The sequence below is a fragment of the Fusarium proliferatum genome (genome assembly GCF_900067095.1).
Source record: "Fusarium proliferatum ET1 genome assembly, contig: FPRO_scaffold001, whole genome shotgun sequence".
NCBI classification, from domain to species: Eukaryota; Fungi; Ascomycota; class Sordariomycetes; order Hypocreales; family Nectriaceae; genus Fusarium; species Fusarium proliferatum.
The window spans coordinates 219,021-242,213 of NW_022194790.1; the positions used below are offsets into that span (position 1 = coordinate 219,021).

General features: G+C 36.7%; 3 protein-coding genes across 3 annotated transcripts; 1 reads left to right on the forward strand and 2 right to left on the reverse strand.

Moving 5' to 3' along the window:
* Positions 1–1,168: 1,168 nt before the first annotated feature.
* On the forward strand, positions 1,169–1,807 carry FPRO_02060 (uncharacterized protein; the record flags this gene model as incomplete). Its single annotated transcript, XM_031234371.1, has 4 exons — positions 1,169–1,287; positions 1,350–1,465; positions 1,517–1,625; positions 1,678–1,807. The coding sequence occupies 4 exons, from the start codon at positions 1,169–1,171 to the stop codon at positions 1,805–1,807; spliced, it is 474 nt and encodes a 157-aa protein (XP_031074414.1).
* A 7,974-nt stretch (positions 1,808–9,781) lies between these two features.
* Positions 9,782–17,068, reverse strand: FPRO_02059 (uncharacterized protein; the record flags this gene model as incomplete). The annotated part of the gene is made up of 1 exon (XM_031234482.1): positions 9,782–17,068. The coding sequence occupies one exon, from the start codon at positions 17,066–17,068 to the stop codon at positions 9,782–9,784; it is 7,287 nt and encodes a 2,428-aa protein (XP_031074415.1).
* Positions 17,069–19,355: 2,287 nt separating this feature from the next.
* FPRO_02058 (uncharacterized protein) lies at positions 19,356–22,384 on the reverse strand (the record flags this gene model as incomplete). The annotated part of the gene is made up of 8 exons (XM_031218459.1): positions 19,356–20,235; positions 20,287–20,649; positions 20,701–20,836; positions 20,888–21,436; positions 21,486–21,509; positions 21,565–21,771; positions 21,828–22,054; positions 22,110–22,384. The coding sequence occupies 8 exons, from the start codon at positions 22,382–22,384 to the stop codon at positions 19,356–19,358; spliced, it is 2,661 nt and encodes an 886-aa protein (XP_031074416.1).
* Between the last annotated feature and the right edge of the window lie 809 nt (positions 22,385–23,193).

Below are 23,193 nucleotides of genomic sequence, written 5' to 3' on the forward strand. Positions count from 1 at the left end.
ACAGACGAAAGAACTGTTCAAACTTCCCGACTTCGGAGAGGGATGTAAGAAGTTCTATCATGGCGAGGGAGCCTGTACGGAATGTCTTGTGACCGGATCGTTTCTGACTTTTGGATTGAGACAATGTATTAACAACCTCATCGTGGCTGGCTGAGGGTGGGTAATAAGCTTGGCTGAAAGTTTACTGCATGGCGCCTAGCCCAGTTGCACGGAGTCTGGTCTATGGTACATCCGGCAGTTTACTCACTGGATAAAAAATGGACGCAAACGAGAAACAGAAACTATTCTGGTCTATTTTTCCTCTCAGGTGACGTGTCATGACAAACGTCTGGAGTCTCGTGGCTTTTCTACTTCTGCTTAGTTGCAGGAACTACGAAATTCACGCAAACTATACGGCAGACCACATCGGGGAATGCGCGAAAGTGCAGGCCTACTAGGGATGTTGACTTAAAGACAAAAGATGCGCGGTGGCGTTGAAAGTGTCTGAGCTGACACTGTAGCTCTGATCACACCCATGCAAGCTGAAGAACTTAATGTTGAAATGTTTCTTGATTAGTGGGTCTATTGGCTGCGTCTGGCGGCAGGCATGATCCGATGTACGAGATATCACAATGGGCAGCCACTGATGTCAAAAGTTATGTGTTTTCGCCTTAAAAACAATGTTCAGCTGGAGTAAAACGAAACTCAGCCAGCCTCTATTCAGCCACATTTTAGATGAACTACCACCTGATTTTGTCGATATGTGATATTGTGCAGTGCGCCTTTTCTTGGCTCGCTAATATCATCCAGTGGCAGGACTGCACCATCCCTGTTGCCACTAAGACTTGTCACATACCACCAGACACATGATACATTATCCAGAATGGGGTTAATGGTGTCTTTCTCTATTATCCTCTATCGGGTTTATGAATCACACTGCATATGCGACAGGGCGTGTGTTTAACAAAACGGAGATGATTTACAAGCCAATAGCCCAGGCCCAGAACTTTGCAGTAGTGCCAATATTCCAAAGCGGGGAAAGGAATGTGATCCAAACCTGCACCCGCACAGCTGTGCATATATTTGCCTCAATAGTCGGCTATCCAAGCAAACAGTGAAGGAAGGTGTTTTCTACGCTCCCACTACGCAACTGGACTTCTGCCGACACACATTCTTGCCAATCACCACAATGCCAGAAGCAGGCAATCCGGCGCCACAGCCCCAATTCATTGCGGCCTTCAACTTTCGAATTCAGATGACAGGCGCCATGATTGACCTCGCTGGTGGTATAGGGCCCGTGATCTCGTTGTGAGCACCATATACATTGTGTTAACTCATTGAGCTTGAGACTGACAGCATCTACCCCTCAGTGGACCTCACCAGCATGAAACCAACAGGAACCAAATTTGGTCTGTTTTCTCTGTACCAGGGAAAAACACGATTCTTATCAAGAGCGAGGCAAATCAGCAGTGGCTGGTTGCCACTGGTACGTCCACCAAGTCGACAGGATGCCGAAAATTAATCCATCAAAACCCAGGATACTGCCAGCCAACTAGCACAGGCAATTTGCATTGGTCTGATGAAAGTGCCCAGTGGATTATCCAGGGCGGAAATATTCATAATTTGGACAATAACACCACTGTCTCGTGAGTTTGGGTTTCATATATAACTTTAGAAGCTATATCTCATAGTTCCCAGGATCTGGAACAAACATTACACTGATTGTGTTTTGGACCTTGAAGGAGGTAATGGACCTGGCTCACCTATCCTAGCTTATAAGTATCATGGCGGTTCAAATCAGATTTTTAAGCTTTGGAAGCGGTGGTAACTTGAGAAATATATCTACTAAGGCTACTCTATACAGGGTATTTAGTTAAATATAAAAGTAAGATTATATTATAATGGTTAGGGTTTTAAACAGGGAAACTAGTCTATATTAGGTTTATATTTACAGAATATATAGGGCATTATATTAAGTATATTAGGTTTTAAGTTATATCTTTTAATAGTTAATAGTATAGGTAAGGCTTATTAAGGTAAAGAAGTATTATTAATAGCTAATAAATTAGGTTCTATTTAATACTAAATAAATATATATATATTTAGGTAGTTTTAATAAATTAGTAAGGTAGTTATTAAATTAGTGGTAATTCTATTAGATTAATATTAACTAAATTAAATTAATAGTAATTATAAAGTCTTAATGCTAATTATTATTAGCAGGTAGTATATTAATTAATAAAAAATATAGGGTATATATAATAAAACTGCTAGAGTTATAATATAATCTCCTCTTTTCTTTAGGCCTTATCTTTAAGGCTTAATTAATATATCTATTTATTAATTATTTCTAATAAGTTTAATTTTAACTTTATAAACCCCTTAAGATATCTAACTGTATATTTAAAAATAAGAAAACTTCTATTAAAAATTGTAAATCTCTTTATTTTCTTATTGCAGTATTTAAAAATTTAATTATATTTTATTCTAACTGTATTTATTAAAAAATAGAGGAGTTATATATTCTAGATTCTATAAAATTAAGCTATTATAAGCCCTATATAAAGTCTAGGGCTTTCTATAATAGTTATAGTTTATCTATAGTAGTTAATAAGTTTTTTTTATAAAAATATAAAATAATTATAGATATATTAATATAATATTAACTTAAAAAATTATTAATAAAAAATATTATTTTAAGTATAAAGAGGAGATTATTAAAGATAAACTTATTACCCTTTAGGCTAAGTCTATTTATATTTATAATATAATAAATACTTAATTTACTAAGATTACTTATTTATAATGCTAGTATTATTAAATAAAGGTTAAGGGTCTCAATATAATTTAATATAGTCTTAATTTTATAGATAAATTAAAATAGGCTAAGTAAAGTAAATAATTTACTTTAAAGAGTGCTATAATTAATAGTTCTTTTTAAGATTAGTTTATAGTTATAAAGCAGTTTAAATAGGATTTTTTAGGTCTTAAGGCTTTCTTTAATACTTTTAGTAAAAACTTATTAAAAGTCGTTAGGCATTAATAAGATATTTAAGAGGTTTTTATATATTTTTACTCTCTAGATAGTCTTTCTATTTTATTAAGTATTCTTTTTTACTATTAACTTCTTAAATTTCCTTAATTACTTTTACTTTATAGAGTTCTAGACTATTAATTTCTTTTAGTTTATTGCCAATTTTAATATATATTATATTAGCTACTAACTTAAGTAATATAATATAAAAGACTTTATAGAGTCTAACCCTTATTAATAAATCTAACTTATAGTTATTCTTTAAGATCTTTTTAATAATCTTATAGGGTTTAATATACTTAAAATCTAGCTTATAATTTAGTTATTTTATTATAATATTTTTAGTAGATAGATATACTATATCTCTCTCCTTAAAGGTTAGTCTTTTTAACCTTTTAGAATTATAGTACTATTATATTTACTTATTAATAAATTCTAATTCTATTTAGAGTTTATTATATATATTCTTTAGGTCCTTACTTTTAATTATAGCTATAAGGTTAATAATTTTAGTTTCTTATATATTATAGTATACTTTTAGTATATAGCTAAAATTAGTATTTAATAGTATAAATTTTATATTTTTATTATAAGCAGTATTATATATTAATTAAATATATAGTAGCTTCTTAACTTAATTATTTTATTTATAATTAATATAATACTATAGGTACTATTTTATTATTTAGTTTATTTATTTTATCTATCTATCTGCCTAAAGTCTAAATACTATTATAAGTCTATAATTAACTTTTATATAGGCTATTAGTGCTTGCCAGAATTTATTAATAAAAACTAGGCCTCTATCTATAAGGATTTCTTTTAGTAGTTCTTATTCTTTTATAATTCTATTATAAAAGATATATATTAAGTCTTTTATATTTATAGCTTCTTTATAGAGTATATAAACTAAAAATTTTATAAATCTTTTAATAATAACTATAATACTATTATAAAAGATTTTAGTTAAAGGTTTTTCTAATAATAATAGCTTAATAATAAAATCTATTATAATTAAGCTCTATAGTATTTCTATAACTTTAAGAGGTTATAGTTCTCTATAAGGTTTATATTATTATATCTTTATTTTTATATAAATATTATATTATTTAATAACCTTTTTTACTATTAATTACTTAACCTAATATTTATATTATAAAAGTCTCTTTAAAGTCTTAATAACTCCTTAATATCTATATACTAAATATTTATAGAATTTTTATATAAATTCTTTAAGTTTACTTAAAATTTCTTTAGTAATTACTAGCTATATCTATTTTAGTATTTATATTTATTAGGTAAATCTATATTCTTCCTTTTTATTTTTTAATCCTTTATAGTAAATAATTATAAAATGAAACTTATATAAATATTTTATATAATATAGTTATTATTAATTAAGTTTATAAGTTATAATAAAATATAATATATTCTAATAGTTAATATAAACCTTAACTTAATACTTACTTTCTATAAGGTAATATTTAAACTCCTTAAAATAGTTAATAATTACTAGAAATTCCTTATTATAAATTAAGTAATTAAGCTTTACTTTATATAACTTATATAAATAAAATATAATAGGGTATAATTTTTTTATATTATCTTATTAATTAATTTATCCTTTTAAAGTAAAATCTAATAAATCTATCTTTAGTTTAATTTCCTTATTTAGATTAAAGATAGCTAAAATTAATCTATTAATAATAGCTTCCTTAAGTTATTTAAAGGCTATTTAGGCCTTATTATTCTATTTAAAGAATTTATCTTTCTTTATAAGTTCTATTAAAGGATTTATAATCTTACTAAAGTCCTTAATAAATTATTAATAGTAATTAATAAAGCCTAAAAAGGCTTATATTTCCTTAATATTATTAGGTATTTTTTATTTTAATACTATAGAGACTTTCTTTTTTTCTATTTTAATTTCTTTAGGTATAATAATATATTTTAAGAAGTTTACCTTTATAATATAAAAGTAACTCTTTTTTAGTTTAATTAATAGCTTAATATCTTATAGTATTTTTAAAACTTTATAAATATATTCTTTATATTCTTTTTTATTATTTAAAAAGATTAAAATATTATTTAAATAATAAACTATAAAGATATTAAGGTATTATTAAAGTATACTATTAATTATCTATTAAAATATTATAGATATATTAATAAAATTAAATAGTATAACTATATATTTAAAGAGTTTAAATTTAATTCTAAATACTATCTTTTACTTATCTCCTTTTTTAATATAAATTAAGTTATATATACCTTTAAGGTCTAAAATAATAAAGATTTTTTTACCTTATAATTAATTCTTAAGTTCTATAATAAATAAAAATAAGGTTTAATCCTTAATAGTTTTTATATTAATTAGTTAGTAATTAATAATAGATTTAGGTTTTTTATTTTTTTTAAGTATAAAAAATATTAATAATACTAAAAAAAAGCTTAACTTTTTAATATATTCTTTTTAAAATATCTTATTAATATATATTTTTTATACTTTTAACTTTTCTTTATTAAGTAAATATAACTTCTAAAATAGTAAGTTATTATCTATAAGGTTAATTTTATAGTCCTATTAACTATATTTAAAGACTTCTATTTTTAGTTTTTTTATAAATAATCTATTATATATTTAATACTTTTTTAATATATTTATTAATCTATCTTAACTATATATTAATTTTAGTTTCTTTTTTAAATCTTATTATTAAAAAATACTTAAAATCTATTTTTTATTTTATATACTTTTTTTATATTTATATTATATTCTTTCTAGAGGTAGTAAATTCTTTATTTTATACTTATTTATACTTTCTTTATTAATTAGGGTTTAAGATTTCTTATTATTTTTTATAATTATTTTTTTATTACTTTTAGGATTACTAGAAAATATAATTTAGCCTTTCCTTTAGTTAATAATTAGGTTTTTTCTTTTAAGTTATATTATATTTAAGATAATATCTATCTTCTATTTTAAAGGTATAATATTAAAATTTACTCTTTATTTCCTTCTTTTAGCTAAGATCTTAAGGTAATTAGCCTTTTAATCTATAATATTATTATTATAATTAAAGAGCTATCTTTCTATATTAATTAGTAAATAGGGCAATAATTTCTTTTTTTATAGTATTTTTAGCTTTATAACTATTTCTAGATTAATAAAGTTTTTTTATACTTTACTATTAACCTAAACTTTTAGCTATCTTTCTTTAATTTAAATAGGTAATATTAAATATATTAATATATTTATTATTTATATTACTCTTAAAGTACTTATATCTTATTATAGACTTAACTTTTTATATATTTATAGCTCTATTATAAATAGTATCTAGCTTTTTCTATAATATTATAATAAACTTTTTTATAGTTACTATTATAGTATCCTTTACTATTAATACAGTTATTAATAAACTTTTTATTAAATAACTATTATTAGTATTATTCTTTTAGTTTATTATTAATACCTTTATTTAAGGTTATCTATCTAAATAGTATATTATTATTATTTAGATATAGGCTATCTGCCTTTTATTAATATTATAGTTTATTAATACCTTTTAAGCTAGTATTATTAATTAATACTATTTTCTTTAGTATATACTTTCCTTAAGTTACTTTTTTAAACTCTTTTTCTGCTTTTTTAATTATTTATTAAAACTACTTAATTCTATTTAGAAAATCTTTTATTTTTTAAATCTATCTATAAAGTAATATATTAAACTATAATTTTATAACTTTTAGTTAATTATATTATATTTTAACTAAATATCCTTTTATTTCTTTTTATAAATAAGGTTTATTATTAAATATACCTTTTATAATAACTAAAAAATAATTATTATCTATTTTTTTTATTTTATATTATTTATATTAATAATTTCTATATAAAATCTATAAAATTTCCTTATATTTAAGGTTTATTAGTATTATCTAAATATTATTTTATATACTAAAATCTAGTTCTCTATATAGCAGGTTAAATATATTATTAATATAATAGGCTTTAATATAAACTATACTTCTTTTTTTTATATTAATATATTCTTTTAATCTTTATATATAAAGGTTATTATAAATCTTAAAAACTTTAAGTCCTTATTTATTATACTTTTTTTTATAATTTTAGATTTATATTTTTATAATCTCTTTATCTTATTTTTAGAGATATTATATTATAACTTATATTTTTTCTCTTTTATATCCTATACTTTAAGACTATTAGTTAAAGAATTATTAGATATTATTTTTATCTTTTATTTCTTATTTCTATATTACTTCTTTTTTAATAAGCTTAATTTTAATAGAGATATTATTTATTATTTATAATAATAATAATTATTTTAGGTTAAGGTTAATTATTTCTTTTTATTTTATTACTCTTAAGGTTTATAGTTCTTTAAGTTTTTTTTATTTTTTAATATTTTTCTTATTTTACTATTATTATCTTTAACTAATATTAAGTTATTCTTTAAGTTTTATATCTTTTTAAATTTCCTTTTTTTAGATTTCCTTATAGATAACCTATTTCTTATAGTATTTCTCTTTAAATAATATTCTTTCTATATAATATTTTTATTAAATTTAATTTTATTTTTTATAGGTCTTTCTATTTAGTTTATCTATATAGGCTTCTTTATATATAAAGAAATTATTTTATAATTTCCTAATAAAGCTTCCTTTATTTAAATTCTATCTTTCTTTAGGTATATTATTTTTATATAAGATAGTTATTTTTACTATATTATATATACCTTATATTATTCTTAAGGTTTAGGTTCTCTATACTATTTATAGCTTAAGCTATTAAATTAATCTAAAGGTCTATTTACCTTAATTTAAGTCTTATAGCTTATATAATTTTAGGCATTATTATACTATATATTTATAATTATTACAGTTATAATACTTATATCTAGATATATCTTATAGCTTATATTTATAATTATCTAATTAGATAGCTTTTAGTATTATAAGGCCTACTTATATTCTATATAAGGTATTATTTTAATAGTTACCTTATTATTATTTTTAATTTTAAGAGTTATTTTAGTAATTATTATTATATTATTAATTAAAGTAATATAAATTAAAGTTATCTTTATATTTATAGCTAGCTTTCTCTTTTTTATATTTATATTATTATTTATTAATCTTAATTACTATAGTAATATAAGTTATTAGGTTATTAAGTCTATCTATAAGATATAGTTTATCTTTAATTTCTTCCTTAAGGCTTTAGTAATAAATTTCTATAAGGGCATTATTATTTTATTAAGTTTTAGCTACTAGCTATTAAAACTTAACTAAATATATAGTATATAACTTTTACTATTTAAATATAAGTAATTTAGCTATAGCTTACTATTTTTTATTAATTACTTTAAAATTATCCTTAAGTGCTTATTTAAAATTATTTTAATCTATAAAGATATTTTAGGTATTTTAATTTTAAAGATTTTCTTTATTCTTAAAGTAATCCCTTATAATAGATTTAAACTATTTTTTAGTACTTTTTTAGATTAAAGATATAATAAATAAAAGTTTTTTAGTAATAATATTTAGTTTATTTAAAAATAAATAAAAGTATTCTTTTATTTAAGTAAGAAATAGGATTATATTAATTACTTATCCTTTAAAGGGTTCTAGCTTAAGTAGCTTTAGAGCTTCTTTAAGGTCTCTGCCTTATTACTTATTATTACTATTATTAATTATTATAGCATTCTATTAGTTATTTATCTATATTTATAAGGTCTAAATTAGATTATAGAGCTATTAAACTTTAGCTGCTATTTTAATATTATTAAGTAGTGCTTTAATATAAAGAGGTATTAAATTAATATTACTAAATATCTTAATAATATAATATTATTTAGTTATTTTAATATAATATATTCTAAATAAGAGCTATTAATATATAATAGTTAGGGTTTTAAATAGAAAAACTAATCTATATTAGGTTTATATTTATAAAATATATAAGGTATTATATTAAATATATTAGGTTTTAAGTTATATCTCTTAATAGTTAATAGTATAGATAAGGCTTATTAAGGTAAAGAAGTATTATTAATAGCTAGTAAGCTAGGTTTTATTTAATATTAAATAAATATATATATATTTAGGTAGTTTTAGTAAATTAGTAAGATAGTTATTAGATTAGTAGTAATTCTATTAGATTAATATTAACTAAATTAAATTAGTAGTAATTATAAAGTCTTAGTGCTAATTATTATTAGTAGGTAGTATATTAATTAATAAAAAATATAGGGTATATGTGATAAAACCGCTAGGGTCGTAATATATATTGGGAAATATATAGATTAGATTTACTTAACTATATCTTAGCTATAAATCCCTTATTTAATATAAAGCTAGTATAAATTAGCCTTAACCTAACCTAATTTAACTTAATAAATTAAAAGGTCTTTTAAACATTATTTATTTACTTGCTTTAATGTAAATTAGCTAGTTATTATAAATAATTATTATAATTACTTAATATTCTATTAATATATATAGTAATAGAAACAGGCTATTAATTATATAATTAAAAGTAAGCCCTTTTGGATTATAAATTTATAATTATAAAGCATCTATTAATAATTAAATTACTTAATAATTAGCTTATATAAAATTAAAATTAAAATTAAAATAACTTTTTAATATATTAAAATATTTAAAACTTATATTTAAAGTAATTAGAAAAATATAAAATAAAAGTATTTAATATAGTATTCTAAAACTATTATTGCCTAGCTATTTCTTTAAGAAAGTCCTAATCCTCTTAATGTTTGTAAACATAGAAGAAGTATATACATGTGTCTTCCTTCCATATTTATAATAGCTAATGTATTTCTTAGCCTCTTTAGGAAACACCCCAGCCTCTTGGAAGTTTTTAGCAGCTTGGGCATATACCTTCTGTGTCCAATATTCTGGATTTTTCTTAAACTCTTCAATGATCTTTAGGGACTGAGGCGATTTAGGATTCTCAAGAGCTGATCGTAGCTCGCTCGATGGGGTGAAGCCGCCCGCTTCGGCGCAAAAGCCGAACCAATTTTTGTCCTGTATTTTACCAAGTAAGTTGTGAAGACTCCTTTCCATACGCCATGTGGCGGCATGAGAATCAATACCGAGTGGCTCGAAGATATGACTATAGCTATTCTTAAAGACGTGGTGCTGCTCACCAGCGAGTTTCACCTCTCTTGTAAGCCTTTGCCTGTTTTGAACTGTTTCCTCGGGCGAGCAGTGCTTCTTGAAAGCCTCATTGATCAGTTCCCAACTCTGACTCGATTGTTCCGCCTTTGACAAATAGGCGGCGGCCTGAAAAGTGACCGCATAATCAATAGACGCCCGGTTATGTCCAAGGTGCAGATCGTCTATTTGGGTGGCTGAGTCCGAGGACTCTCCTTCTTTGCGTTCTTCCTCCCTCTGGCCTTGCTCATCTGTTGGTATCTTTGAGGTTCCTGAGTGGTCATCAAAATTGACAGGATCGCTTCCAGTGTACTCGTAAAGGTTTTGCCCATCTACATCGCCGAGAGGATCGGGCGATGTCCACCGAGCAAGCCATGGGCAATAGTATCGCGCACCACAATGGTATAGGCCGGTTTCTCGATCGTGTTCGTATCTTGCGAATCGAAATTTTCTGGGAGCCTCCACTTGACCGTACATGAAGGAATATAAAGTATTGCCAAAAGGTGAGTATTCTTCATACGATATAATCAGACCTTCATCATCAAGCTCCATATTTGTTCCTGTCTGAAATCGCACCAGAGCCTGGAGCCAACGATTGCTAGTTTCGGCCATAGCTATGACCTCACTTCCAATGATATTTGCAATCCATTTGTCGGGTCCATCAGTTTGAGTTTGTAGCTCGATGGTTTCAAGGAATAGCGTGTCCTTCAGCTTGCGTGGACCTTCACCAATTTGAGCCGCAGACTCAGTGACCTTGCGTACTCGATTACCAGATCGATCGTACACATAGTATGTTCTTTCAGCAACTCCAGAATGGATATTCTGTGTTGATGAATAGCCGAGCATGTCTTCCATATTCCAATGGAGCTCCGAGAACTTGGGTATCGACGTCATACACCCTGCGAGACCAGCATCCCCAGCATAGCCATACCGACCCTCAGGCTTGTTCCCAATGCTGGTGCTGCTTAGACGGTTGCTTTTGACAGTGGGATCATCGCTGAGCAGACTCTTCTCTTCATAGAGGAAGCTTCTACTCCAGCCATTAATCCCTGTTGCATGTGGAGCATCATGCCTCATCTGTAGCATGTTTCCTTCTAGGTCGTAACGATAGGTTTCGAGATATTGATAGAGCAAATTACCATCAGTGATGCCGCGTGACGAATTGAGGCCGGTCATGGCGTTGTAGGGGCTTAGCTGGTTGCCGTTGACGACGTTGGTCGAAAGCTGCCCTCTACCAGTAGCAGAGGCCAGCCTACCCGTCACATCATACATGTAGTCCCATTCAGGCTCAACTCGCGTTCCTCGGAAGTAGAAGTCCTGTTTTGAACCATCTCTAGTATGAACCCGACGACCAGCGCAGTCATACACGTGTGTCAAATCTTGAAGTACCTGTCTTCCGATTCGCGAGGGACGCGTGGTCCGTTCTGAGATGAGACTTCTATTCCTAGCATCATAAACAAAAACTGTGGAAACTTTGTTGCCATAATTCATGTTTTCAGGCAGCCCGTCAGCTGTAAAACGAGCACTGCTGAGATAGGGCTTCCAGGTAGAGTCCGCCTTAGACATGAAATCGGTTTTGTGTACCTTGCCTTGTCGAGTGAATACCCTCCTGGTTCGGTTTCCCTGTGCATCCGTTTCCTCAACCGCTTGACCGAAGTTGTCGTAAATGTATTTGTGGACGTACGATGTCTCTTCCAGCGCAACTTCCCTGTTCCAATCGATCTCATTCTTGTACTCTCGACAAGCCTGGAAAGTCTTCTCAACGCAATGGCTGCGGATATTAAAACAAGTATTGGAATGAATGCCGGATTGATCCTCAGCTCTCCAAACCTGGTCTTTCAAATTGTTAGAGATAGCGTGCGGACATTCCTCTCCGTAGGTGATTCTCGTGATCAACTTGGGCGTCTCTGTTCCTTTCCGAGCCAACCTCTTCACCTCACGCCGCTTCCCGTCGTAGTGAGTCATAAAAGAGTATCCACGACAGTTCCACGTTAGCAAATCCCCATCCTGGGCATCTTGAAGAGACCATGACTCCCCTTTGTCCATCCCGATAGTCTTTAGCTTCCGGCCTAGCTTATCGTAGAGCATCTTTTCCACAATTCGATCATATGAATCCATGTCAAGAATCTTGTTGCCGTTCACATCATATGCAAAGCCTCTTACATAACTCTTGCCATTAGCAATACGAGCAGTACGGATGGGAAGACCGCAACAGCCGATATGTGTGACAGTAGGGGCGCCGGCAAAAATTGAAGACTTTTCAGCCGCTCGTTTCTCTTGCAGTGTCCCCTGTATTCGCTGATCGTACCAACTTTGCGTATATCTGTCGGTTGGGACCTGATGGAAGAGGTATCCAATATCGGGGTCATCACGAGGCTCGGCCTCCAGTATAACGTCACCGACAGTGTACTCAGTTGTCGTCCAGGCGGAATAGACTGTTTTTGACCAGGTTTGGTCTGGTAAAAGCGTTGCGACTACGCGACCGCTAACATCACAAAGGGTCAAAGTCGAGTAGGGAGTCATGCGATCCGTTGGGGTAGGCGCTGAAGAGCTCTGAAAACTAGGTTGGAAGTCACAGACAGATTGTCCATCCTTATTGGATATAGATGTGCTGGATGTAAGCCACATCCTGGCGAGATCGTCTGGATCGTTCAGTTGCACTTCTTGAAATTTGTGACCAAGGCCGTTCAGGTAAGAAACACTGACGTGGATATTTGACTTGGTTGATCGCCCGGAATGAAGAGGGCGTGACATATGAATAGAAAATGATGGCATGATGGTTTCTGAAGCCTCAACCGATGATGTAGTCTTTGCAACTAGCGGACTCTCTGCGTTGTGCCTAGCTTCCCATTGCGCATATCCGTTGATGCAAAGAACGGTTCTGCTGCCCGCATGCCCCAGAATACGAGTGGCAATCTCGCCAGTAGGATCCAGGAGAATATCATTGGCCTCCTCAGGACTGATCTCAAGGACCATGTCATCCAGGCTGTCCACCTGGTCCTCATCTCCAGAACTTTTGCCCAAAGCTGCGGTTCCGACTAGCTGGCCCAAAGGGTCTAGCAAAGCTCTAACAGCATTGAGATTCGGATCAACAATTTCGAAAGGTTGCAGCCGCTGATAGTCGTTCTTGAAAGAGGTCACGTTTCCCACGGCGTCTTGAACTTCCTCAGCAAGCAAAAAGTCTTCATCAAACCTAACGTGCGATACATTATCGTGGGCGTCGATGAAGAATAAAGGATTATAGAAGGTTCGACGGGCTTCCATGACTTCGTGTCCTGCCTTGAAACCCCCAGGTTGGGTAAAAGCTGTGCGTGATGACGGTTGCCACCAACTATCGCTATTTTCCAGTTTTACATACCTGCCCTCGATCATGAGGTCTGTGACTGAGCCGGGGATCTTGCAGTTACTCAGGCCGAGCTCTATCTTGGCTATGATCTGAGGTGTGAAAGCCAGACTATACGATTGGTCCAGTAGCGAAAATGCCTGTAACTCTGCATCCCCGAGCCTTGAATTCAGCAAAGAGTCCTTGAAGTAACATCTATTCTCTGTGCGTAGGGCCTTCCATGTCACCTGAGACTTCTCTGTAGGTAGTGTATCGAAGTCGAACACGCTAGCCTCTTCAAAGGTGACTAGAGATCCGTTTGAGAATGGGAACTTGAGAACTTCGTGCTCTTGTCGCCTCCAAGGCAGTGGCTTGCGAAAAAAATCGTGCTCCACAACCTCGTTTGTATACCAGGTCTGTGTCAGAGACATATTGCCAGCCTGCTGGTTCTCATTGACGTCAGAGAATGTCGTACTCTCCTTGCGAGGATAAACTATTTGAAGCAATTGTTCCACATCGCTGAAGAGGTTGGTTTTCAGGACAATCTCATGCGTCACTCGTGGGTCTTCCATTTCTCTTTCAAATTGTGTCGAAAGGGTCTCTAGAGGATTGACCTGGACAACAGAGTATCTGTTGGAGCCCCGTGACTGTAAGACCTTCACGTCATACGACCGTTCTTCAATCAAGAATGGTAGTCCAGCCTTATCGGTTCCGTCTTGACAATACGTTTCGGACCGTAGGTTGACTCCTTTCAGAGCCTGAAGGCGTTCTGCCGGTTCAATGCCAGAGTCCTGCAAGCGGCAGGACACCTTACGACTGGTCAGAAAGTGGGAGTCGTCAACGGTAAGACTAAGGCCGACGCTAAACCACGACTTCGTGTGCTTGACCGGCAGTTCATAAGACTGGTTGTTACCGATTGTAAGCCTTTCGTGATTCAACTCCTCGACCATTTCAAATCCAGCAAACTGATTCTCAAAGGAGTCATAACAGCCATTGTGATAAATGTACTCAGTTGAGTGCAGACTTCCAGTTATACAGTCTGCTACCTCCACTTTGGACACGCATTGAACTGGGTTTGGCAGCTTGGTCGACCACGGTAGACCGTTGTTTCTATCTTGGACATAGAACTTGGTAGACGGAGCGTAAGTAATTCGTGTCTTGGCTCCCATGCCATTGCTGTAGCTCTGTAATAGGTGGGGCTTCAGGTCTCCCATGAGATCAAGATACTTGATTCTGTTCCTCCCAGTAGAAACATCTGCCCAGCAAAGGCATGCAGTTCCTTTTCCAAGGATATCGAGTGTGAAAACAGATCCTGGGCTCAATCCTGCTGGAAGTCTCGAGATCGAGATCTTATCACTCCAACGATTTCCGGCTAGGTTATAATAGAGGTTTGCTCCGCCCGTGGCGAGAATGTACAGTAGATCGGTTGTACCACTGCCATCCACATCGATGAGCCGTACCCGGGCAGGATCAAAGCTCGAATCTTCGGACAGGAGTGGACAGTTGCCCATCTCAACAACAGCACCAAAACTCCCGTAGCCAAGGTTTGGCCAGTATCTTATCGACCCTGAAGAAATTTCAACAAGATCTGACAGTCCACTACCCATCATATCGGCAACATAGGTCTGAACCTCAGTCGTCTTGGTGAGCAGTGGTCTACTGACTGGAGTTGCTGCTAGAGCACGTTTGTAACCAGAGTAGCCTTTCTTGCCGAGGTTTTGCTGCCACGCAAGCCCTTGGGAGTCATCAGCTATACATAAAGTATCAGCAAGACCATCACCGGTCAAGTCAAGCTCCAATGTGTCCAGCCATGTATCTCCATTTGGGGTTTCTGGAAAGGTCGAAAAGCTGCTCCAAGTGTCTGTATCTCGCTCAAAATATCCTTGAAGGACACCCTGGCTATCTCGTAGAACATAGTCAACATGCCCGTTCCGGTCAAGATCTTGAAAGACACCGCCTGCGATACCGGGCTGCTGTGAAAGGATTACTGGAGCCCCAAATTGCAAATCGTCACACAAAGCGCCTAGGCCCTTGTTCCGTTGATAGCTGAGTGTGCCATCATCGGTCCTGGTCAAAAGCCCCGGCATACCTTCACCGTCCAGATCCAGCCATTCCGAGACTTTTGAATCTGAACCGGGAAGTTCGAGCAAGTTGATAACGTTGACTTCCAAAGCTGCTAGCTTATTTCGCTCCTCCACTGCACTATAATGGAATGACCATGGAGGGAGGCTCTCAGACCAGCAGCGTGCTGCCCCATGAGGACCGTCTTTGACTATTGAATGCCCTGTCATAGACAAGCCCGTCAGTACAGTCCTGTGTGCGGACTCATCATACTGAATCGCTATGGAGTGAACCAAGTTCTCTGAATCGCTAGTCTGTTGAGGGAAGTGATGGAACATCAGAATACGCCGACAGAGGCGATAAGTGCGGACTTCAAACCCAGAATGACTTTGAGAAAATGGATCGAGACGCATCTTCCAATTGAGAGATTCAGCACTGGTTGGGGTTTCGTGGCTATGTTCGCCATAGTCGAATATAAGCTCAAACATCCAGTCCATATCTTTAGTCAATTGTGATACTTCCCACGATTTTGGATCACGACTGGGAATCCTGTTTCCGTATTTGATGGTCTTGATATACTTCTGACGACACCTCGACTCGTTTGTTCTATTCTTCTCCCACACAGGGAGGACTCCGCTGGCATCAACAAGATCTTTGGCGTCTTCTTGTTTATACGTGTACTCTATCGCATTGCCATGCGCATCGTAAGACTTGCTTAGCATCCAGGAGAAAGTGCGACTCTTGCCGTTTGAGGTTTCAAGAATTCGGCTGCCATCGCTATCACCGTAGATTGTAGTCTCGTTGTCAGAGGAGAGAGTCCTCCAATAGATATCTGTCGGATCAGCCTTGCTAGTCCAGCGTTCAACACGCAGGGATCCATTGTCTATTCTTGGCCTGTACATGACAACTTCGTAGTCGCCCTTGGGTTCTGACACGGTCCTGGTTTCAGGAGAGCCGTTGTTCGTCAACACTCTGACAATGTCAGCTCCCGACATTATGATGTCGTCCTCGTCATCCAGATATCTCGGGATACCAAGCGCTGTCTTGCGACTGATGGAAGGAAGTGATACATTCCAGCCGATCCCAAATGCCCCATTGCCAGCACCCGAATCATAGGAAAGTGTAAGCTCAGGGTGATAGCCACCTCGACTTGGCGACGCGTGGACGGGTAGTGCGAATGACATGGTTCCATTAGCTGGATTAACTGAGAAGTTCTCGCTGATAGGCTTGAAAGCACCGCCGCCCTTCGCCGAAGTATCAAACGAGGTAGAAAAGCCTGGAATACCATCACCCAAGGCTTGCACCTGAGAGGGGAAAGGAGTAGATGGGGGATATCTACTGCTGGGAGCCGACGGGGCATTGTTGCGTCCTGAAGTTGGTAATCCCGTCTTCTTCGACCCCCCAGCGGCCGACTGAGATGAAGACTTAGGCGTCCCGTCACCTTGAGGTTGCGGATTGAGGCCTCGCATGATATCTGAGGCACCAAAATGATCTAGAGATCGAGCTTAGGGCGCTTGTGTGTAGATGGTTGTTCGACAGGCAGGAAATGTACTTGAAGCAATAGAGCAAGTTTGTAAGAGTGATATTTTGGTATTTTTTTTTTATTTTGGTTTTATTTTTAATTTCTTTTAAAATGATTTGTTTTTAGATTTTTTCTTGAATGTCAAAATATAGTTGTAAGTACTGACGTATAGGCACAGAATAGGCGGAATTGAAAATAGCTTTCGTAAGAGAGTCTAAAGCAGTGAAGAAGTCGCTCCCATAGAGTATCTTCTGAAATAATTTGGATCGTTTCAACACTCCACGCAGGTATCTAGCTTGCAATCGGGGCCTATGTAGCTAAGGAAACCTTTCCGCCGGGTCTCATCCGATATCGCGCTCATGCAGCACGTTTTGACCGCCCTGTTTTGGTAAAAAATTCCTAGTGCCACTGTGAGCGAGAAACTGATAGACTTGAGATCTAGAACACTCCGAGAATGTGACAAAATCCTAAAGCGTTAATCTCTGCATAAACCTGTACTAATGCCTACCTTGCCACTGCATCACATGTTTCACAATGTTCAGCTGGAGATGATTAGAATGGTATGTGGGAAACATTCTTATCGAATCATTGACGAGACTTAGATACATGGTCGATCAAGCCATCATCACTCGCTGATAGCTCATCACAATTACTGTCCTCGCACACCTCAGATGTGGCGTGTGCAGTAAGTACTGGTTGTTGGGTTGTTGAAGCCTATCTTGTTCATATTAAGACCCACGCAGCTCAGTGGCGTTCTACCCCTATGGGGTGAGTTGAGTTGGGATGACACCGGGGTCTAAGAACCCGGGGCACAAAACGGTGCAGCCTGGACAAGCTAATTCTTAGTCCATCTTAGAAAGCTACTCCTCAATGGTAAGGAATGCGCTACTGTACGTCGAGGTTTATCTCCCCATACCTACATACTTAGGATTTTCTGTATTAGCACACGCCCAGTGTCACCTGCATGTTAATGTGTGATTCCGATGCCCCTTCGCATTTCTTTCGGACCCCAACTCCCATGTATGCAAAAGCTAAGACACATCATGTCAGCTAGCCACAAGCTACCGAAACGGGCCGTAGGGCGCCACAGCTGAGTCTAATTGCCGATCACAGCGTTCTAAAGAAATAGATCAGAGCTGGCATTGAGTGCCTCGCGGAGTCCATGGCAGATGGGTCATTTTCATTGTCATGTATGCCTCGCGTTGCGTGAACGTCAGCCTGTAGCCGAACTATCTTGTGACGCAATTGTACAAACGCTTTAGGTAGAACCTTGTATTGTGAAAAGTCAATATCTTATTTCTCTATCGTATCTGGCTGGTCTTAGCTGTACAAACCTTGCCCTTGTTGGCAGTATTACGCTAAGCAAGGTATCTTGTGACAGCGGTGCTGAAAAGAGGTAACCGATTACTATTGCTAAGCGCTCAATTTTGCCGAGCTCCCATTCCTCTTGGCTTATGTCTTCACAAACAAGACTAGTAACAGCTCGTTCAATAACTGACCTCATTGGAACCTTCTGATCTTGAACCAGGCCTTGATCATAGGTCCCTTAGTACTTCAAAGGCATGCAGGTAATCATTCAGGCAGCCACTCGCCAATTCACTCGCTCAAGTTAACTACTTTCGTCTTAATGGGCAAATCAGCTGGACTGATCATGCTAGAGACCTGCACACGCCTCACTACTTTTCTTCAAAATCGAGTCCCACAACAACATCGGGACTGCGCCAGACCAACTCGTCCGGTGTGACAGGAATAGACTGTTGCTTATGGGTCTGGTATGAATATGATGATCGCGATACAAGACGAGTACCCATGTGGATAGCTCAAGTCGCAGTGTACATACCTGGCAGGGGGGTTAGAAAGCGACTGCTAGGTATGTGAGTCAACAGCGACTTTTGACGTCTTCCAGATTCACTAAGGGTCATATGTCCATCTCCTTGCTAGTACTACTTGTCGTGTGAGGTTGCAAATGGTCGGAAACGGTCAATACAAGCGACAATCAGCATTCAGAATCAGGGAAAGGAGAACATGACTTTGGAACAGTGTCGCCTACAGGGATCCTTAGCATGTATGTATGATCACTTGGAGGTATGAGGGACTTCCAAAGTACAAGCAGAACCTGCAGACAAATAGCTTCTTCTCCATACTTCAAAACTTTACAAAGAGTCAATGAATGTGTTCATAAAATAATAGGTAACTACACACAAAAGGCCTGTAGAAATCAAGTACCAACCACGTCAGAACGGAGAAATCTGAAAATTGATGACAAAATCGTCCGAATTTGGTGGGGATGTCATCTTCTTCAACTCAGGCAGCATAAGCCAGTTCTCTCGTATAATGATGGGATACCTGTCGGCCAACCCCATGTCCATGTCGATCATCTCCACAATGATCGATTCGCCCGGCTGCACAGCAAAGCCAGTACCCTTCTTCTGGGGCTTGATAGTCAATCGCCACCAGTGCTTTCCCTCTGCCTCACTCTGGAACCTGACTTCTATTGGCATGAGGTTCATGGATGACGGCGAAGAGGAGGTCATCGTGATGGTTCCAGATCCTTCAATATGCTCAGCACCTGAGTCAGTGGGAGTCACAGAATCAGATCTGGGGGACCTTGGTGGGGCTGGAGAACCGGTCATGAGGGTTTTGATGGCTCCCTCGGTCTTTCCATCACCGGGCTGAGAAGTATCGGTCATCTTCCCCTCATCATCCGCACTCCCAGGCAAGTTATCCCACATTTTACCAAGGCGGGACTTTTCCTTGGGCACCTTTGGGACAGCCTTGACTGGCTCAACATAGTAAGGGCTTTTGACTTGGTTGATAACCTCTTGTTTGAAAAGCTGCGGCCCACCCACTCCAGAGGTAAACCTGATCCAGATGTATTGAAGACCGACTGGGTCGTTGGTGTTGTTCTTTCCCATTAAAACAAACTTGGGTCCCTTCTTTTCCGACACAGCCTCGCAAGGATCTATGGTCCATGTCAACTTGACGACAGGCTTCGGTGTGCCTTGGCTGGGAGTGTTCGCTATGGGCTCGTACTTTGACTGAGAGACCCTGGGAATTTTGAGAGCAGGATGAACTGTGATGTACTTTCCATCCGTCAACGCTTTCCCATCGAGCCTATATAGTGTCAGTAAAGATGCCTAAGTCTGCTAAGCATCTGATACGTACGGCTTATGCTCCACAACTGCCAAGACGTTGCCAAAACGACTGATGACAGGATTGCTGAAGTTCAGGTCGCCATTTCCTGGGTATACAAACTTTGCCGTACTCTCGAACTCTTGCTCGATGTCTCTCTCAATGTCGGTCATGCAATTTCTCATGCGCTTTAACCACTGATCTCTAATTTCCTGTTCTTGGCCATCGGGGCACCACATGCGATCCTCAATGAGCTCGTTTGGCTTTTGTCTGACCCGGAGGTTGGCCACTTCTTGGGGCTGAGCACCAGGTGGGGTACGGACATCAAGACTCATTCTTCCATCCTTGATACCCGTTATAGCCACCTCGATTTTCCAATCCATTTCGTAAAAGTATCTGCCATGATCGTGAGATTAGGGTTGTAAGATGTAAAGGAAAAGAACCTACCTCAGACGACCGGTTTTTTCATCTAGCACCCGGTTGTTGTTTGGGAATATCGTATTGTCATACACGTAGTCTGTGTGTCCCGTCACGTCGAAGACACTAGATCCAATTTTCCAAGACAGCACAACTTTGGTGGTAGCTATTCCGATGAGCAAAGCAACTTCACCAAGAAAACAGGGTAATTACTTACTGTAGTGGTCTGTTGTGCTGCAAGCTCCGCCATGGCCTGCCCACGCATGGTTCCTGTCTTTATCTGAGATCTTGTCGTTGTAATCCCACTCATATGTCACAACAGAATCGTCATAATCTTTGTTCGTCTCTACACGCTTGAACTTAAACGCTTCGCTGGTGTGATTGAGGTTGTAATTTCCCACCTCATAGTTCCAACTGGTCATAAACATCTGTTTCTCGTTGTCATAGCTTCGAGAAACCCACAGGTTTGCCACCTGGCTCGCCTGGTTCAGGCGTTGAAGGCGCTTCAGTAGATGGCCTTCGAGAAAGTGTTTATAGCTGAGAGCAAAGGTACCCTCTATCGCATCACCGCCCTTGTAGGATCGGCGCGGAATGACATAGTTGCCACGCCACTCGAGCTGCTTGGTAGTGGGTGGCACATTGCCGGCCACCATCTCACACCAGAGCAGTGCGTTAAATCCTTCACCAGTTCGCGACGTTTTAGGCTCTGTGATGCCCTTCTGTGGACACTTGTAGGGATACGTTTGTTGATATAGATCGGTAGGAGCTATGAGCCTTTAGCTTATGCAAAGACGAGCGGGAGACGTAGAACATACCGTATGTCGGCTGCTGGATATTGACTATCACAGTTTAGTGGGACTCAGTAACAAAGTTCCAGTGGGGCGGTAGACTTACCTCGCTTTTCAGGCAAGTTAAATGTCACATTTAATGTCGACCTTCCAGCAATATGCTGTTCGTTGCCCCATTGCCCTAGTACGATAGATAAGAGCACCCAAATCTTGGAGCCGCCAGGCGAGTTGCAATATTGAGTAATGCTCATAGGCTTTCCCTTCTCATCCGTAATGAGAGATAGGTCAGGATGTGGTGTACTCCATTGGGCAGCTACTACGGCTTAGTGGTTGCATGCACACCGTTGGAGGGCTGGAGAAGCAGCTTACTGGTCAACTGAGCAAATAGTCGCTCAACGCTGTAGTCTCCTGGGAATTTGTAGATAGTACCGGCCACGGAGACAGCTTTATGGGTCGTCTCATCAATCTGAATCTCCTTGTAGATGGTCTTGTCTGGCTTGACCTCCTCGGTATTTAAGACGGTGGGGATGGCCAGCTCCCATCCGTCCATCTTGCGTTGTATACCCGTGGCAGTTTCGACGTATCCTGACTTAAACCTGGTAGACGATAAGCGACTGGCCAAACGCTCTGAATTTCCAGAGTTTCACTAACCTCAACATGTAGTACACGTCCTTGCCGTACGCCTGATCCTTAGAACCAGGGATGATGAGACGGGGCGAGTCAATCTCAATGTTGACAAGCCCAACGTCCTCATCATTGAACATGATGTCCTTCATGTCAGCTTTATGCATCTCGAACATAGTTTCAAAGTTTTTGTTAAGAATGCGTTCAGTAAACGCAATCACCTCATCATAAGGCGTGGAGCCAGTCTCCAGGCTGATGTTCAGCCTTGACTGGTGGTCAGCGTCAGTCTCGTTGGAGGCCATCTTTCACAATATAATAGTTATAATTTTCGTCAAAGCTCGGAACGATGGGGATGGTTGATACTTTGAGCAATGTCGAAACAGCATTCTTTTGTGTGATTCTCAATACTAACGTCCTGGACCGAAACCCAAATATCGCTGTTTATAACTGCCAGGTGTTAATAGGTAACATCGCTACTTTGCAGTGCATTCGAAATTGGCTAAGCCTGCATTCATCACATCATGCTTGTCGAGTGAGCACATTAGCAGCCAACCGCTTATCGTTATCCACCGAATTCTAGTGGGCTGCGGATCGTGACCCTCTGCTCCATGTATGTACTTACTCTTTGCGGCACGCCTCTAGAGACCCGCACGCCATTCAGCTACTGACTCCCAACTGTGGCTTGGGGTAGGGTTGGGGCCCGACCGAGGTGCGCCCCACTCTAAGGGGGACTTCAAGATCTAGGTTTACCCTGGGGCATTGTAGTTGGTCCCATTCAGCCATATTCATGCCAGTGTTTCTCAAAACATCGTTCAGCTTCAATCTAGTCAACGCCCCTCGCACCCTAATTCCACGACCGATATGTGATATTGTGATACATTGTGCATGTACCTACACACTACCAATGCTTCTAGATGTCACATTGTGCTACCAAGTCAGACAACATTGATTTGAGTAGGGTGGTTGCAGAAATGGGGAAACACGCCCTGGGAGAGCGTAGATTTGGCATTCCCCGTTGCTTCCTTGTGGAAATATGCAGGTAAGTTATGATTGGACCGTGACTTTCATCTTTGAGAACAGCGGGACCAATGAACCTGCCCTGCATGGACCC